The sequence below is a fragment of the Pundamilia nyererei genome, unplaced genomic scaffold (assembly GCF_000239375.1).
Source record: "Pundamilia nyererei isolate P.nyererei 1_Seehausen unplaced genomic scaffold, PunNye1.0 scaffold00036, whole genome shotgun sequence".
In the NCBI taxonomy this organism is placed as follows: domain Eukaryota; kingdom Metazoa; phylum Chordata; class Actinopteri; order Cichliformes; family Cichlidae; genus Pundamilia; species Pundamilia nyererei.
The window spans coordinates 1,498,536-1,517,951 of record NW_005187437.1 but is presented as its reverse complement, the minus strand read 5'-3'; the positions used below and the strand labels follow the sequence as shown (position 1 = coordinate 1,517,951).

Sequence of the window (19,416 nt, the reverse complement as noted above, 5' to 3'; positions counted from 1 at the left end):
TACCATCTGTGCAGTCTGCAATTCTGTTGAAGAAAGATGTTGAATCTATTTAATTACTCTTGAAAAATAATTGATTTCTGTGCATTTGTTTTCACACTGCATCAAATTAAAGTTGATTATTTTGATTAAGCATCATGAGGTGGGGGTGGTTCCCTATTTTTTATTTATTTATTTATTTATTTTTGCTGGGAGTTTTAGAACCCTATTAGTTAGGTTGCTTACTCTTGAAAATACCAGAATAGGAAGGATGGAGTAGGTTTAAGTTTTTTAGATTGATCAGTTTTGCTGAACTATTAAATATTTTGGGTGCAGTGTATTTTTTGCATACAGGTATAACAGAATAGCTTTAATGTTTGTTTGTTTGTTTTTTAACTTGAGTATGAACTTATACAAAAAGCAGCAAGATATTAAAAAAACAGTTATATTGATTAAAAAACTCACTATATTCATTCATATCGGTATCGGCCGATATCCAAATTTATGATATCGGTATTGGACATAAAAAAGTGGTATCGTGCCATCTCTAGTATGTATTAAGTAATATTTTAGAATAATTTGCACTTTTTTCTTTTGCCAGTGACTGAAGGAGAATGTAAGGCTGAAAAGCAGCTTGTTTAAGTTTTAGCTGTGTCTGAAAATATTTTTGAAATATTACAGAAACTTAAGCTTAAAAATGTGCAGATTTTTTAATGCAATATTGTATTTTCTTCAATGTACACTGTAATACACTGTGTTTTGCATTCCTGACTTGTATGAAATTCTTAAAGCTTATAGTCCAGTTACACACAGTGGTAGAAATAAAGTAAGTATATTTACATATAAGTATATTAATATAATTCAGAATTTCAAGACATGCTTGTTTTTTTTCAGTATTTTGATTTTATCTTAATTTCACCCCAATACATTTATGACTGACTGATACAATGATTAACCCAATACATTCAAACCAGTTTGACATGGGTCGACTTACACAGATGTCAGCTGTTAGACATTATTCTTAAAAGTGACTCTCTCTTACAAAACTTGTATTATTATATTCGTATTAGAAATAAACCACAACAAAGACTAGAGAGAAGTACCAAAAAGTACATACAAATTTGTTTTTCACAGTGTTCTCGCTATCTCTCATTACCTTTGACTCCATAGTTTTATCTTACCAAGCCTTTGACAGAATAATAGTGGGTAATAATTCTTCTGTGCTGTTACTCAACCATAATTGTGATAAAACTGCGTTTACTTATGTGTGAATGGGTGGATGACTGAATGTAGTGTAAAGCGCTTTGGGGTCCTTCGGGACTAAGTAAAGCGCTATACAAATACAGGCCATTTACTTGCATCGAAATGCTACTTAAAATGTCTTTGAAGTTTTCACTTAAGCAAAGCACTACAGTTTTTCTGAGATGCTATAACAAATACAGTATTGACAAAAGTCAAAGAAAATATGAATCTTCAGCGATTGCTACTATCGCCACATTTTAGATTAGGATCGTGTATTTTATGCCACATAAAATACATCCTAGCCGGGAGAAATCTGTGTACTAGTAAAAAGTCTTTGTAATAACAGGGGTCATAAAGATCCACTTTATTTGATGGGATGTGCAGTCCAGCAGTCTTGAAGCCCATGTGGGACACAGGACCAAGTCCTGCTTTGGCCAGACACATTCCCATGTAAACGTCATCAATGGGAAGAAGGTTAATGGATTTTGACATTTTGTATATGACCAAAGCTGTATAGTGAGACAGGAGGTAGCCTGCACCCCCACAGTAAGGAGGATATGAGTCGGACTCATGCACCTGAACAGGAATATAGTACTTGCTGTTATTCCCTCTAATAGGCCCTTTTCCCTGGATAAGATGGCCAGTAAAGAGGTGCTGGCTTCCGTCATTGTCCTTGAGGCTTTGCAGATACTCGACCATGTTGTCTGTGTTGGCAAAGACGTCGTCATCACCATTCAACACGAAGTGGGCATTGGGACAGTTCCTTTCCATCCATTCAAGAAAGAGTATCTGCTTCAATGTAAGGTTGTAAAATGTGTCACTGAAATCCCATTGGAGGATGTCGTTGTGCTCCTGTTGCTCCAGCTCCAGGAGTTTGTTCAGCCTTTCCTTCTCAAACCCGCTCTCTGTCGTTCCTGAGATGAATATCCGTCGAATCCACGCACTGTTGTGTAACCTCTCTTCACCCCACGTTTTGCGCAGCACCTCTCTGCGTTCGTAGTTCCCCGGAGAGCTTTTAATGACCAGAAGAAGAAAGACTTCTCCAGATTTATCAGCTCCTCCACATTTGTCCGGAATGTCCAGTAGCATGGGGAAGTGGCGACAGTGGCGATAGTAGAGGAAATCTTTGATATGCTGAGGAAGTGTTTGGAATCCTGGGATGTTTGCGGTAGATGTGTTTTGTTGACATTTTGGCCACGAGGACATATGAGAGTTTTTCATAGGTGTCTTCTTTTGAACGCCTTTGCTTCTGGTAGTCACAGGTACAAAGTCAAACCCACGGTGGAAAAATCCAACCCTCCAAAGAAGGAAAATCAATAAAAAAAGAACTCCAGCTATCGGGAGAGTTTTTGACTTTCTTATTCTCATCCTTTAAACTCTGCAAACCAAAACAAGGAAGAACTCTAACAACAATAACAGCAAAAAAGGTACGCCAAGGTACGACAAGTAATTACTAAGGCACAGCCGAGGAACAAATCAGTTACTGATTCACTGACCTCATTTCAGTTTTCTCTAACTGTCAGGTTGATGAAAATAGATTCATCTTTTGCTATAATATCAACAGGTGACACATATATTTATATTTTTAAAATAATAACCACATTAACTCATACAAACCTTAATGCAGTGAGATGTGGTGAAATGTGATAATTGTCTGATTAGCTTCATCAAAATCCAGATTTAATCCAAGTTTCAATTTCCCAGGACAGGCATAGTATGTTGATCACTTGAGAATCCAAAATTCACAGTTTAGTTTTGCAGTTTCTGTATAGTTTAAATGTAAGCTAGTCACTTCCTAAAAGAGATTTTATTCTGTCTGCTGCCACACCTTAAACCTCATAGCTGCCAGAACGGATGTTTGTTCTTGCGCCCAAAGATATGAGGGTTGCACCGAGCCGACTAGGCGGTGCTTGCATTAACGTAGACAGGATGATAAAGAAATATATCTGCTCTGACGTTTTCAAATATTTTAATGGGATAGACCGTGCACTCCCACATTTAATAATATTGTATAAAAAAATTTGTATTTATTTGTTTGTTTTTTCATTCACATACTGTCCAAAGTGCTGTGGTTGTCACGGTTCTGGGCCAGTTTGACCCAATATTTTGAGTTGTTTTGTTTTGGTGTGTTTTTGCATTATGGATTGTTTTCTTATTCTCTTGTAGTGTTTGTGGTGGTAATGATGATGATTATTATTCGAGTTTCATGTTTCTGTTTATCCGTGTTTAAGGATTTGTTGTTTCATGTTTTATTGTGAAGGTCTGTGTCTCATGTGAGTGTGTTCAGTTCTACTGCTCCCTGTCTCGTTAGTCCCATTTCCTGTGCTCAGTGTTGCGTCGTACCCTCAGATCCTGCCTGCCTGTTTGGTTTCTGTTTTTGTTTCATGCCAGCAATAGAAGCTGTGGTTTTCAGTTACATTTTGTCTCGGAGTCCTGCATTTGGATCCACATTTCCACCTGCCCGCACACAGAGCCCTGGCAGTTAGTGATGGGCAGATGAAGCTTCATGAAGCACTGAAGCTTTTCATCCAATTGGTTCATCCCAGCGCAAAGCTTCTTGAAGCTTCATTTGCTCTAGTAGGACACCTACTGGACGTAAAAATAATAGCTGGCATGAATTTGAAGAGTGTGGCCTTTTGCACACAGCTTGTAAATGTCAACAACAAAAGGAGTGTGTAAAACATCTATATTGTAGTGATGGCAGTATACTGTGTATATTTATACTGGCAGTATGGAAAATGATTATTTGGAAATGCTTAAAATGGAAATGATCATTTACTGTGAGGTGGGGTGTTGTTGGGGTGTGGACAGTGATTGTGCTTTTGTAACGTTGAGGTATGGACAGCAGTCCTGCCTGTTCACATTTTATTCTGTAAAAACTAAATTTTCACTGCTTTTATGACCTTTTTAGTGGGGAGAACATAGCTAGGATTTAATGATTTCACAAATCTTTTGAATCCTTTCCTCCACAATGCTAAATGGCTGGGAGTCCTCAATCACCATGCTAACCAGGTCTTCATCTATTTGAGATTGTTCTCCTGAGGAAAGACAATAAAGACAAAGCACAAATATAAATATCACACACGTAACTTATAACAGCTGTATAATATTGTTATATCATTTAGTAACATTACTGCATGCTATATTATCATTGGATTTGATGGCTCACCTGGTCTTGCTCCACAATCGGTGTTCCTCTTATTCTCATGCAAAGCTCTGTAGTGCCTAAGCATGGATGAGGTGTCGTTATATCCCAGCTCCCTGGCACATAGCAAACACTTCACCTTGTACAAAAGTCAAGACAGCTTAACATAAATTGTATTGCACCATCAGTATTATGAAAATACATCTTCTGTAGAAATTTACATAGCTTGTTGGGAGGAATAAGATCAAAATGTTCCCACACAGGGGAGGACATCCTTCTCTTCTTAGCTGGCCCCATTCTCTCCTGACTTTCTCTCCTCACTCTCATAAACCTCCAAACTCTCACTAACCGCAACTCTCCATCAAACACCCACATTTTTGAATGAAGTCTGAGGGGTTTATATCGCTGTCATATCTCGCGGAAAAGTTCGAATCGCTTCATGAACCAGTCACGTGGTACAGCCGGGCAGCGAGGCTTCGGACGTCATCATTTTCAGCTCCTCCCATAAATGAAGCAAGCCTCGATACGCGCATCGCGGAAACGCTCCCTCAATTACTCGACACAAGCTTCGAAGCCTCTGACAGTGGTTTTTGGTTAAGATTAAAATGAGTTTCAGAGCTTGTTTTGTTGCCATGTTTGTGTTTCCTTTATACCAATCTTCTTGCTCAATACTCTGAAATGGTTGATTTGTAAAAATCGTGTGTGAAATTAGGACGCCAAACAAGACTGAATAGCAGAATAGCAGATTTCCTTACTTTTTGCGTTACGTTTATATGGACTGTTTTTCCACTGTAATAAAAAAAATGTTTCTAATGTTTTCACATTTGTGTCATTTAAAGCTGTTTGTGGAGCCAGTATGCAGGACTCAGAGGCAGAACTGAACTCAAAAGCAGCTTTATTGCTTAAAGGAAAAGTACAGACTAGGAGACAAGGAGGAAACTGGGAACGGAAGTAATAATCAACTAGGAGACTGAAACACGAGGCAGACATTCAACATGATGGAGTTTGCGACAAATGACAAGAGGAGACAGAGAGCTAAAATATACCCTGGGTAATCAGGGAGATGGAAAACACACAAGTGAACTAAATCCACCAATGAACCGAGGAAGGCAAAGCATAGCATAACACACAGGGGATAAGGGACTATCAAATTAAAAGAAGGAAACAAACGCAGGGAGGGAGACCCAGACACAGGGAACAGATAAAGAAACTAATGAACTGAGAAGCTCTAGGAAAGAGAATATAATTTCTTAAATCCAAGAAAAATAGAACACACTGAAAATACTGGTTCAGAGGCCGAGGACCATGACGGTTTGATTAATCCATTTCCACATTTTAGTTATTTCATGAGCATTAGAGAAGAATATATAGATCAAGATCCAGTATGGCAGAATAGGTGTAACATTGCTTGTGCAATCGTAAGATAAAGAAACTACATTGTTTCTTTAATTTAAGGTTTTAAATATGATAATAAAACTCAGTACAACACAACTGGTTCCAACCAGATTCTCCTCCTCAAATGAACAACAGTGTAAGACATATTACACAAAGACTTCTGGAGCAGTGTCCTTTGGAGAGACGAGGCCAAAGTGGAAATGTTTGGACATAATGGACAACACCACTTTGGACAAAACCAGCACATCAACACAAACACCTCTTACCACCTGTCAGCACAGGGGTGGGGAGGTGATGATTAGGGCTTGCTTTCCAGCCACAGGACCTGGGCACCTTGCAGACACTGAGGTGAACATGAACTCCTTTTATACCAAGGTATTTTAGAGTCAAATGTGAGGCTCTCTGTCTGATAACAAGAGCTTGATTGAAATTGTGTCGTGCAACATCACGGTGATCCTAAGCAAATCAATAACCACATGTCTGAAAAACAAAAATCAAGGCATTGCAATGATTCAGTCAAAGTCTAGCTGAACCAACACCATGCACTTCAAGTCGACTGAATTGTTGTGGCGGGAACTTAACAAATGCTGCAAATCTCAAGCTTTTGTAAAATCATATTATCTTGCAAAGAATAAAGAGGCCCTTTTATCTTTATTCTTTAAAGGTAAACGAGGAAGAAGATAATAGAAGGAAATAGAAAATGCAATCTAATTTTACTAGAGACCTCATTTATCCAATCACAAATATTTTCATGATGCACTTTATTCTATGCGTGGGTGACTTATCTGACTTTTACACGAGGCACTTAGTTATACACTGAACTAACAACCAGTCTACTAATCTACAGTTGCACAATATATACTATGTACTCAGGAGGATTGTGTTTCAGGAAGTAGACTGGTGTTATACTGATCAGACCAGCGTTTCCTGACTACATATCATTGTCTCAAAGAGCAAGATAATGAACTCCAACGTGCAAGTATTGTGGCGATAGAAAAAAAAACATTGTACAAAGGAGTATGTGTGACGGGGCGTGGTCAGCTGCCAGGCGTGGGTTTAGTACCAATGATGAGTGAGGCTTCCTCCTGACATACAAACACTCCAATTCAAGGAGTTCAAATGGTTTATGTTCCAGTTGCCTTTTGATGTTTTGATTATGTTTTGATTATTGTACAGTGTGTCCTGCACTCGAAGCCACAGATAACCTGGAATCAAATGAATTTTCAAAATGCTACCTCTCCATTTTCTCAGAGCAAACAAATTTATCTGATACAGTGACTTCAACACTGACTAATAAAGGAGCCACCCCATATTTAAATAGAAAAGATGTCCTGGAGGTGGAGTCACCTAGCAAACCCTCATCAACACTGTGGCAAGTGAAGCTCTCGCTGTTGCACAGACAGCTGATGCATGTTTTACTTCTATGCATGAAACAGTTGGGAAATGCTGCTCATGTTCTTACTTTCTGCAGGAAGAAGTTCGAATGCACACATTCAGATCATAGCAGAACTGATAAAATACAAGTCTGAAAAGATGCTGATGGGACACAGCGTGTGACTGGAGTGCTGTGTGACAAATTGTGGTTTCTTCGTACCTCGCAAGTCAAATGTTAGATCTCGGAAGTGACGGAAGTTAAAACATAATTTTAAAAAAGGGTTTGTTTTGCTTCTTAGCAAGTATGACTATTTGGGCATTCAAAAATGGCTGATGTGGTGCATTTTTGCCTTTGGAACATGCTAAAGAGTTCTTGTTAATGATACACACTTTAACACTTTTTCCAGACAATTGACTTTTATACAACTTGCTATTTTCTGGTACATGAGATTTGGAGGGGCAGCAAACAGGCAGGCAGTTATCCAACAAGGAAGTCCTTGTCCATGCTGTCATTTCCATAGAGTGTTTGAATCAGATTAGCAATACCAGCTATCCTCTTCAGTCTACCCGAGAAAATGCAAGTAACTATTTGAACAGTTATTAAAGTAACCTATTTGCCATTAAAGACATCCTTAAATACCAAACACTGATTGGGCAATGCAAAGCAGGTGCTGAGTTAAAGACCGAAAAAAGGGCACAGTAACCGCCGGCCCACCTCTTCCCCTGAGAGGGAAAAAAAACAAGCCTTGTAGGCGTTGCTTTCAGTTAGCGTTGCTTTGTCTGTTATGTTGGCTTTCATCCTCCCTTAATTTAATTCTTAACATCTTTTAAAAAACCTAACGAATTTAAAACGGACCCAAACAGTCTCCTCACATTCCTCCACCTGGTGTTAAGTAAGGTTAGAATTATATAACAATTTTTTTTACAGACATGAACAAAATCCAAGGCAGCTTATAAATATTTATCCCAATGTTTATTACAAAATAATCCTCCAAAATGTCTTGCGCAGGTACACCCAAACAAAAAAGGTCCAAGGACATTATGCGTACATCTTATTTAAAACGATTGTGTACTGCCAGTGTATGCAGTTCACAGTTACCATTTAAAGCTGTTTAACCGTACAACATATAGCCCCTTACTTAGCAGCATTAAACCCAAACAGATTTGAACATTTGTGCATATATTCGATTCAGCATACTGAATCTGCAACAACAGATATTGATTCTTAATGAAACAGTGATCCTGCATTGGATTGCCTACTGGCAACTACTTGTAACGGCTTTTACCGACACCCAGTTGTTATGTTCTGCAACACTGATGTAAGGCACAAATCCCTTTGTGTAACAGAAATATTGAGGCTGAAACAAACAAAATAAAGAAGGCTTAACAGAACAAAGAGGATTAAGAAGATAAAATATATATATATTACACCTTTTGTTCTTAAGAAACCCTGAGAAATGATTTTGGATGATATCTGCGGCAACACAAGCATCAGATCTAGAGCTGGGCATTGTTCAGAAGTTTACAGGTACAATTAAACTGCAGTGTAAAATTTACCAAATGTAGAACTTAAAATATCAAACCAACTCAAACATGAGTTCAATCGTTCTTTTTAGGTGATGAATTGCATTGTTATTTGTCCTGTTTTATTTAATGTATGTATTTATTTTTGGAGAAGTCTCAGTATATTTTAAGCACTTTGTAACTTTGTGCAGAAAAACAATACATAAATAAAATGTTTTCATATCATTGCTGTATTTTATTGTAAATAAATACCCAGCTCTTATAACCAATTTAACCCGCAAAATGTACTTTCCTCCATACAATCGTAGCATGAAAAGACCCATACAGATGAACCATAGTACTCCGCAATGCTTTACATTTGAATTGGTTGATTATATGTCATCTGTTCATGATTTTCACACTGGCTGGCACGCGACATAAAGAAAAACTCCAACAGAAAGTATGAATTAAATATTACAATCAGCTCTTAAAATTCACATTTGATTTACAGGCAGCTAACATTAACTCGGTAACTCTCCTTACACCTGGCTCATTTTCTACGTGATAGAAATTCAGTAAATTATGCAATATAGAGCCAACTTTTCAATTCTTGGCCATTTTTCATGTCCTTAATCTCAGGACAAGGTAGCTAACACACGGCTGCACTCTAGCTGGCAGCTTTTGTCTACTAAAACATGGCCTTTATTAGTCTGTATCAGCTGTAGCTATGCTGAACTTTATGTGATACTAAAATATAGAAAATCAGACCCAATGACCTTAAATGTGGACTCATTTTCCAATGAGAATTCTCAAAATGAGGTGTAACTTTACACTTGATGGCTACTTAAAATTCACATTCATTCTTTCTGTGCTGTAAGTGGGCATTTCAAGCAAAAGAAAAATCTAGCAATCCAACCAGTATAGTACCTATTAAGTAATATTAGACAATCTGGTAAAGAAAGGTACAAGATTTGGTGAGACAAAGACAAAATATAATGTATTGTATTGTAACGCAACAGCCAGTCCTGCCTGTTCAAATGTTGTCAACTCATTTAAGGTATGTGCCAGTCCCTTCTGTCCAGCAAAAGTTTTTTCTCTTTACAGTATGTGAAACAAACACTTACATGTTCATTTGAGCTGGAAGCAGGAGGAACCGGAACATCACTAAGCTCTATTATTGCCTAGAAGTTAAAGTTTGGTGCTACAAATGTTTTTGGCTGGAGAGACCACATCTTAGATTTGGATCATGTACTCTGTGCCACATTAGATACATCTGAGCTGGAAGGAATCTGTGCACAAGTAAAACCTCTTTATAAAAGCAAGGATGGTATTGGTCTAAACTGTGGGATGGAACGTGTTGTCCTGCTGTCTTGACGCCCATGTGGGAAGTGGGGCCAAGTCCTGCTTTGGCCAGACACATCCCCATGTAAACATCATCAATGGGAAGAATGGTAATAGACTGGGACATATTGTAAATGACTGAAGCTGTATAGCCAGAGAGGAGGAAGCCCCCGCCACCACAATAAGGAGGGTACGAGTTTGACTCCTGCACCTGAACAGGAATATAGTACTTGCTGTTTGGTGATCTAATAGGGCCAACATTTTGGATCAGATGGCCAGTAAAGAGGTGCTGGCTTCCATCATTGTCCTTGAGGCTTTGCAGATACTCGACCATGTTGTCTGTGTTGGCAAAGACGTCGTCATCACCATTCAACAGGAAGTGAGCATTGGGACAGTTCCTTTCCATCCATTCAAGAAAGAGTATCTGTTTCAATGTAAGGTTGTAAAATGTGTCACTGAAATCCCATTGGAGGATGTCGTTGTGCTCCTGTTGCTCCAGCTCCAGGAGTTTGTTCAGCCTTTCCTTCTCAAACCCGCTCTCTGTCGTTCCTGAGATGAATATCCGTCGAATCCACGCACTGTTGTGTAACCTCTCTTCACCCCACGTTTTGCGCAGCACCTCTCTGCGTTCGTAGTTCCCCGGAGAGCTTTTAATGACCAGAAGAAGAAAGACTTCTCCAGATTTATCAGCTCCTCCACATTTGTCCGGAATGTCCAGTAGCATGGGGAAGTGGCGACAGTGGCGATAGTAGAGGAAATCCTTGATAGAATTAGGCAAAGAGTTGAACTCAGCGATGTTGGCAGCAGATGTTTTTTGTTGACATTTTGGCCATGAGAATACATATGTGCTGTTTTTGGTGTTTTGCGTCAGTCGGCTGTGGTCCTCTCTAACATCTACGTGGAAACTTATAGTTTTATGGTCAACAAAATCTTTGCAAAGGTGAAGGAGCAAAAGCCCGAGTGCTACCACCATCAATACATTTCTTGCCCTGATGGTTTTCATCTTCAAAACTCTGTAGCGACAAGACAAAAGACAGAGATTAATTAAGATCAGAATGAAACTAGACTAACTTATTGAGGAAGTTATTGAGTAGAAGCAAGTACAAGCATGCAGTGAACACAAAGATGTGAGCCAAAGCCTTATAGCCTTACTTGTGCAGTGCAGTGCATTCTTCTTGAAAGTTCCTTTAGGGTGATGTGGTTAAACCCGCAACTGTAGCATACATTGCACTGACAAGGGCATAACTTGCAAGGAACTTGCAATTTGTTTGTGTTCCCTTTATTAGCTAACAATACAGTGGGTTTTTTTAACACTTGTTGACTTGTTACAATTGCTCTCTATATCTGTGGCATAGGCATAAGGTGAAATTATTTTTCAGAATATGATCCTTTGCTCTGAATGTGGTTTTAAGAGTAAACTTGTGATTTCCTGAAACATGAGGACAGAGTGCACTTTAACTCTAGAATGATCACATACCAGTGTTAGCTCAGTGATCGTTACAATGGGCCTTGTTATAATGTTGCCTTTGTCTTGTCTTGTAATGTGATACTGTATCAGTAAGGGTTGTGTCACTTTGGTGTGATCGTGTTTGCAGGCTGAGATCTACACTGAGGTTTCACCTGTTAAAATCAATCCTCAAACAGCTTAAAATGCAGCAATGGGTGTTATATTCCTTCCAACAGAGCTAATGCTGGTGCCTTAATGGTAGACCGTGTGGTGCACATGGGTTGACCATTCAAAGCATTCATCTTCCTGTTTTAAATTAAACAGAACATGTGTTGTGTTGAAAATATTTGTGCATGCACACAAAATGCGACACGCATGTAACAGCATATGTTTTTCACACATCCTTTTTACAGTACAGTTGATGTTTGTTTTGCAAAAGACTGAAGCATCATTTTAATTATCAAATTCTTTGCTGTAGCCCTGACACCTCATGGGCTGTGGCTTAACACTTATGCAAAACTAACATTTTGGTTTTAATTTGAAATGAAGGCAACACCCTCCCACGAAAAAACATACAAAAACACTTGGGCAACAGGAATGCAAACTCACCTGCACCACGACATGACTCTCAGAGTGACAAGCCAGCAGGAGTGAGGAGACCGAGCTTCAGAGCAGACATGAAGCAGCTGGACATGTGCCTGAAAAATCCACACACAGGATGCTGTCACACAAAATAAAAATAAATCAAATGTTGTTTTGTGTCCTCAGAATGGATGGAATATGTTACATAGGCTGTTTCTGACATTGAGTAATAAAACCACACAGTCATTCTGAAAGAAGCATTAAGGGGGTGGAAAGAAAGAAAGAAAAGGAAGTTCCCGGTCCACACAGGCTTTTGTGTGTTTTTTAAATGCAAATCTGACAGCAATAAAACTCAAAATGTGCAGTGTAACAGTGTTCCGCAATCCTTAAGCATGTTAGTGCGGTAGGACAGCTGCGGAAGATTGCTTTATGTTGTTATTAACCTCCTAGGACCTGGTGTCCACATATGTGGACATCACATTTTGGGTTATTTAGACCAAAATACTCAATTTTGCTCAACATGGGCCTGATTTCTACTTACAAGGACATTATATTGCTACTGTTCTATCAAAATTTGGTAAAATCTGGTAATTCTTTGTTTTTACATTAATTGGGCCTCAACATGCCCAAATATCAAGGAGAAATTAAAAATGCATGTCGTGGAAGAGTTCGGGTCTTAGGAGGTTGAAGCAGAATTTTCAGTGTTGACCATTTTAACTGTTACTAGTTTTCTTCCTCTTTTGTTTTGCGTGATTTTTGTGTAGTTGGCACAACATCAGGGTAAAGTCAGAAACAATGGGCTTTGGATTCCACAAAAATGGACTGGAAAACGGAAGTTAACTGCACAGTGTCGTGAGTATTTGATTTGTGACAGCCACGACATCAAAAACAATTAAAAAGATGAATAACATATAGGCCTATTTTAAAATTATTTTTGCTGTGTGTGAAAGTGTTATTTACTAGGATCGCTGAATATTTCTATGCTTATTTCAATTTCCTGTTACAATACAAAGGACAATTGTTAACCAGTTACATACTGTGCAGACTCACGAATACAGAAGGCTAGTTTTGTAAAAAGCAAAATGATAAACAGCATTCAAATTAGTCTTCTGGACAAGGTAGAGCATGATTGCACAGGTTTTAAGTACACTTGTCTGGTTAACACTTTGACTTGTAATGTGGTTTTTACTTTGTGGTGTTTCTACTTTCAGACAATGAGAGCTCCTTTCAGTCTTGAACATGTCCAGGTACAACAGTCATTTGAAGAGATTTAGAAGATATGCCTATTTACTTTTTAATCTGCAAGTCCGATGGTTATTATATATATTTCTTATTAAATCCTTTCATAGTGTATTGTCATCAAAGCATCAGTAGCCACAGGCTGTAATCTTTTTGCCAAATATTATATTTTATTTTTGTTGTTTGGTCTTTGTTGTCTGTGTTCTCCAGTTTGTTTTAAGATGGTGCCATTTAGTATTTAGTTAATATCTGCCAGCTCCATCACACAGAAGGCGTATTAAACAAATGTAATTTTTATAAACCATCGGGAGATTAAAAGAAGCATTGGTGAACATTTAAGTCCACTTTTTGATTTTTTTTTTTTTTTGCATAGTGTCATATTGTTGAATAGACAATAGTCGAGCTTTAAGCGACGATTATTAGTTTGTAAAAGGAATTTTTAAATTCCTTTGGCTTCCACAAACCAGACAGAGTTTGTGGAAGCCAAAGTAAGCAGAGTAAGCAAAGTAACACGGCATGGTTGAAGCATCAGAAGACATTTATATTTAGCTTTCGTCGAGTTCTCATATAGCGAGTCATGCCTAAACTATTGTAAACTAATCTAGGGGACAGTTAAGATTCATAAAATAAGAGATTTTAAAAAGCGACACTCCAAAAAAAAATTTTTTAAAAAGCATTTGTCGTCTATGCGTAATTTCTCAGGAAACTGTGTTATTATAGCCAGTAATATATCCCAATTACGCCGAGGACAAACTAAACATGTGATGCTCCCTATGTTCCCGTTACTTTACGGAAACTTTATTCGAGGACGCGCACGGGCACAGAGACAGCACTTCGCGAAGCTGCTGTGTACAGTACTTACAAGTTTAAGAAGATCGCCCCTCTCCTGTGTCTGTAGTGAAGTCAGACTAATAGTGAATCCAGAATCCGGTGGCTGAAAAGCTCAGGTCCCTGCACTGCAGGGCGTTGTTCTGTCCGCCCCGTGCGTCATCTCCTCATCTATTGCCTGTCGGTAACGATCTGCGATCATATGACTATTTTCTTTCACAATTTCAATTACTTTGACTGTTGATTAATAACAAATATCTATAGAAATAATATTACTTGTGATTATTATAGGATATATGATATTATAATACTTTAAATGAAGTATAAGTATTACAATATCATTAAGACGCTGCTTAAATAAAATGTACTACTGATGATTACCTAATAATAAAACCTTAAAAGTAAAGGTTATTCCCCTATTAGGTTAGCTGTAGCTGTAGGGGGTGGAGCACGTCATCAACTAATCAGAAGGTTGGTGGTTTAATTCCTGGCTCCTCTGGTCTGCATGTTAAAGTATCCTTGGATAAGATACTGAATCCACTGGATTTTGAATGCGTGTGGATGTTTGATAGAAAGTACTTAGAAAAAGTGCTTGGGTGATTGAGGTATTCACCATTTATACATCCACTAGTAGCATTTTACACAACGCAGTCTAAGGAAATCCTTTAGCAGAATTTATGAAAGATCACATTATCCAGTTAAAGATTTGAGCTTCCTTTTCAACCAAATGGTCGGGCATTGCACAGCTACAAGCATTTCACCCCCTCCCCCCCATGTCATACTGTGTATGGCTGTGTGTGTGTGTGTGTGACAAATAACATTTGAATTTGAATTTGATTTGAATTTGAATTTGAATTTGAAATGGGACACTTAATATAGTTAAAACTCTATTTGCAGGGTTAGTCGTATCTGTAGAGACAGTACTTCGCTGTAGGACACAGCTAAATATCACCACAGTAAAACAAGAAGACCTTAACTCATGTGGATGGTAAAATGCTTTTAAGGGCTTGGCCTTGAGATTTAAATATTTCCCTGCACTTTGTCTTCAAAAGCTTTTTAATCCCTTTCGGATTTATCGTGAAAATATTTCTTCATCTTTCTGTTTTGGTTTTTTCTGTCTATACAACACTTTTCAGGCATGCTTCTGTGTAAATTTCAACCAAAATAAAAGGAAGTTCTTTCTGAAAGCCTGTTCTTCCTCGTTGGAGTGCTGCCATGACCATTATTACTCTTCCAGTGACCTTCGTTGTTTAAGCGCTCATGGTCTTAAATTTCCTCTATTTTGCACACAGTTTTTTGACCGGGGCTAGAAGGACTCCAAACGCTTTCAAGGACCTTTTGTACATTTTAAAACTCATTTTCCACGCTGCCAAGCATCAACAATGATAAGTCAAACATCTTCAAGAGTTGAATACTAAAAGTGTTCGCACTCCCTGCTGATTCCTGACAGAAAACACCTGATCCCAAGTTCCCCTTCAAGTTTATGTTTAATCCCAGAGGCTGTCCTACTTTGCTATCCCCACACGTTGAATGATTTTTAATTAAATAATTTTGCAATTTTGAATTGATCGAGCATGTTTGCCTCGCGTGTTCAACCTTTAGCACTTGGGTGAAAAAATTACAAATATTTCAGTTCATATTTACACTGAAATGTACATGTTTACATGAAGCATAACAACTAAACATAGAACGTGAACCTCAAGGTTTAGTTGCCATCGGCCTTGGGATTTTTTTTTTAGTCAAGGGTTAAAAGTGCTGAGTTAAGCATAGCATAAAAATACTGCTGTAGTATATGGAAATATAAATGCGGTTATAGTTTCTGCTGTCATGACACTAAAGCAATTTGGAGAAATGAAAGAGAAAGACAGGGAAGGGGAAGAATCTGAAGCTTAATCTTACCAGACTAACTGCATTTCACTGTGAAATATGGATTAAAAAGTCACCAGTGCTAGGACTGAATGTATTATGCTCTGTGTGAGTTTGCAAAACCTGATGTAATATGCTGTGTAATCTCTTTTAAAGACTGAAACCATGCACAGCTCAGTTGACTACGAATCTGGAAAAATATGTGGCTGTAAGGTGATATGCAGCTTTTTAGTCACCAGATGTCAACTCGGGTGAATACCTGCTGGAGAATTCGGACCTGTATACTAAACAGCGCACTCCACCAAATGAAGTGATATCTTATGGAATAGTGGGGTCTACCCCTACAGCAGACTATCAAAGTCATTTAAATATAATGGGCAAGTATCAACTTTAAATCTCCCCAATTACATACAGACCAATTGTCTGTATCATCAACTCGGTCCCCTATAACATGTCAAAGTTTCTGGCTTCAATCCTCAATCTGTTAGCAGGCAGCTCTAAGCACCATATCCAGAACACCTTGGATTTTTTTGAGAAGGTGTTGTGTTCTGTAAACACACATGGATCAGTGTAATCAGTCTGACTCTCATCATCCATTGGAGCATAAACTGGGTGTCATCAGGACACTACAACACGGAGCAAATTACATCCCCACAGACCGAGTGGCCAGGAAAGCAGAAGAACATCACATCAAGAAGGCCCTGAGTAGGCCCAGCTGAACATTTGTCAAAGCCTTCCCAGCTTTGGCAAAAAGAAAGCTCCAAGGTATCCAGGAGAGAAAGACAACTGCTGCCGAAGCACTTTAGTGATCCCTTGTGTGTCAGGAGTACAGGAACAGCTAGGACACATTTGAAACTGATCTCACAGCCCATTGTTGTTATATCTTTTACTATTTTACTTACTATGATTGCGCATGCATCAAGACTTTAAAAAAATGGAATTTCCACAGGACACACAAGGCAAAATAAAAGTAATATATAGAAATGTTTACAGTAAACACTGTTAAGAACTGGGAGCACCAGTCTAATGACAGGAACTGTTGTGAAGTCCTCCCCCCAGACATTAAATGTGAAAATGACCTTTTATTTTCCTGGTACAGAGCTCAGATAAGGCCATATAAACATTTTCTTTTATCAGGCATCAAGCAGTGACATGAGTGTAAAGAAACTGCACAGAAAATGCAACTCTCTTTCAATAAACATCTATTTTAAGGACAGTTTTTAAAAATTGTTGGTAATTTATTACTTAACCTTTGAGGCTAACATACTGCAACATAATAGATGCAAGTTTTGTTGTATTCATTTGTTTTTATTAATCCCAAGTCATTTGGGAACAGAGAGAATACATTTTCCTCTTGGCACATGTCAAAACCTGCTCACATTTTATCCAGAAACGTTTGATTTGACCTTCACCAAAACATCGTGTCAAGGTCGTTATTCCTCAGTACAATTTTGCTTTAGCGGGAAATCTACAGTGTAACCTATATGGTAACCAGAAACCCCTTTTAGCCCTGTTTGGTATGTCGCAGTCGCATGTGACACATACTTAAAAAAGAAGGTGTCATTGGCAGGCATTCATTATTTATAATTCACTGGTGTCAGGTGGAAGATAAGCATCACGATGGATTCACCTGAGGTTAAAATACCTGGGTTGGACATCCAGGCTCCTTTTCAATCGCATGAATTACTTACATACAAGATACATACAAAATGAAAAAGAAACAGTGGTGCATGTGGTAGTTGTGAAACTACCAGGCCTGAAATTGCATCAGTACAAAGAAACTTTCCACTTCCTCTTCCTGCCCTCGTTCATGTGCTAGGTTTAATTTTTTTGCACCACATTTGAACTTTTGAAGGCAGCTTGAGGCTGCAGCACGTTCACAGTACACAGTGGTCATGTATGAGATGCACTTAGCGTGGGGATTGGGCTGTGGTGTCATCTTCTTCAAAGGGATGGAACCATGCATCCATTTTACGCTTGAGTCTCTTCTTAAGCTGAAAGCGGCGCTGGACTGAGGTAGAATTGTAAGCTTGGGTCTTTAGTTTGCTGTAGTAATCAGAGAACTTGTTAAACAGGAAAGAAATCGGCATGCCGTTGAGGATTATCCCAAAAGTAATGCATCCAAAGGCCACGATGCGGCCCAGGATAGTTACAGGAACCACATCCCCGTAGCCCACAGTGGAGATACTGACCTGAGAGAGAAAAGGGGAAACAAAATCCTATGTTCAGTTTCCAGGAATGTTTCCTTTAATCAGAGTTATTTTTGATTCTAAGAATGAATTAAAAGTTTACACTAACAAGTAGTACAGCTGGCCTTGAAAATGTCTGCTGAATCGACACTTACTTGTTTAATTTCACTTCAAAAGCAACACAAAGACATTATCTGAAGTCTGCAGTGCAAGTATAAACATTAAAATGTGTAACTTTATTGGACAGTTCTGTACAATCAGGCTGCTGCTTCCATCAAAACCTACACCCTAGCCTCTTTGTGGCTCTAGCAGGTGTCAAAATACTTAAGAAAAAGCACAGACAGCAGACCACTTCCGTTGACCAGTGTTAGGATCGCCATCTTCTAATTCTTTATGAGAAAACAGTTTGGGCAGGGTTTGCCTTTCATGAAATGACATTTAAGAAATTTATGCAAATAGACTAAAAAAATGCTGAGAAGAATTTAGTTTTTTAAGCCAAACATAAGTACAGATCACTGCATGTTACATTTGTGAAAATCAATTAATTTCTGTGTTTGACTAATAAGTAGTGGAATAATAACCTTTGATCTAGAGAGTATTTACATTTCTAGACAGGTGAAAGTCACACTTGTAGGTGTTAGAACGTTCAACTTATTGCTCAGGGGAAGAGTAGGTAGGTGAAAAAAGACTGCAAAAGGAAATAAGCGGCTGGTTTGGGTTAGGGCTTAGGTGCTGTAGTACACATTTCTTTGACACTTAGAGCCCCCGAGAGCAGCCAGTTGGCTTTTCTACCTTTAAAACCTACCTTTAAAACCCGCCTACCAGTCAAATGGCTTTTAGCTAGGCTTTAGCTTCAGCCAAGTGGAAGCTAAATTGGCTAGTCATTCATATGTAAATTAGGTTGTTACCCGAGAATTCTGGAGGGGAGTGGGTGTGTGAGAATGATTGCTAATTTCTAACTGCCAACTGCCTCCTTGTTTGTCCGGGGGAGCTGCTAAAAGCTGTGAATTTCCTTTTGTGTTCGTCTTGATGCATTCTCAATCATCCAGGGAAATAAATCTCCAAAAGTCACCAACTTGGAATGTTTCAGTTTGCCATCTTAGGGAGAAATCAACAGACAAATAATAATAAAAAGTGAGTAAGTACATTTCAACATTTTCAGCAATCACTCACAATCCTGGCACTGCCATGGTATCTCTGCATTTACCACATGTGTATATGTAGCAGTGAACACATCGCACAGTGGCATGATTGTTCTTGCATTTGTGTTTGACCTGACACATGGCTCT

General features: G+C 38.5%; 2 protein-coding genes across 6 annotated transcripts in view; both read right to left on the bottom strand.

Annotated features, from left to right (window-relative positions):
* Positions 1-1,337: 1,337 nt before the first annotated feature.
* Positions 1,338-14,245, bottom strand: LOC102211103 (N-acetyllactosaminide beta-1,3-N-acetylglucosaminyltransferase 3). Of its 5 annotated transcripts, none has more exons than XM_005730274.1 (4): positions 14,107-14,245; positions 12,033-12,121; positions 10,736-10,989; positions 1,338-2,342 (listed from the first exon to the last, which is right to left on the bottom strand). In XM_005730274.1, exons 2-4 carry the CDS (start codon positions 12,044-12,046, stop codon positions 1,450-1,452), a joined length of 1,161 nt encoding a protein of 386 aa, XP_005730331.1. In that variant the 5' UTR covers positions 12,047-12,121; positions 14,107-14,245; the 3' UTR covers positions 1,338-1,449. The 5 variants fall into 5 exon arrangements, with proteins under 5 accessions (XP_005730331.1, XP_013765605.1, XP_005730333.1 ...); XM_013910151.1 differs by lacking the exon at positions 1,338-2,342 and adding an exon at positions 11,129-11,729 and having other exon boundaries at positions 8,087-10,989; positions 14,107-14,241; XM_005730276.2 differs by lacking the exon at positions 1,338-2,342 and adding an exon at positions 11,597-11,729 and having other exon boundaries at positions 8,087-10,989; positions 14,107-14,241.
* Positions 14,246-17,291: 3,046 nt separating this feature from the next.
* LOC102210798 (potassium voltage-gated channel subfamily V member 2-like) overlaps positions 17,292-19,416 on the bottom strand; it is a 5,090-nt gene continuing 2,965 nt past the window's right edge. Inside the window, exon 2 of the mRNA XM_005730271.1 lies at positions 17,292-18,130. Coding sequence (XP_005730328.1) covers positions 17,849-18,130 — 282 coding nt within the window. The 3' untranslated portion in view covers positions 17,292-17,848. The remainder of the gene's footprint in view (positions 18,131-19,416) is intronic.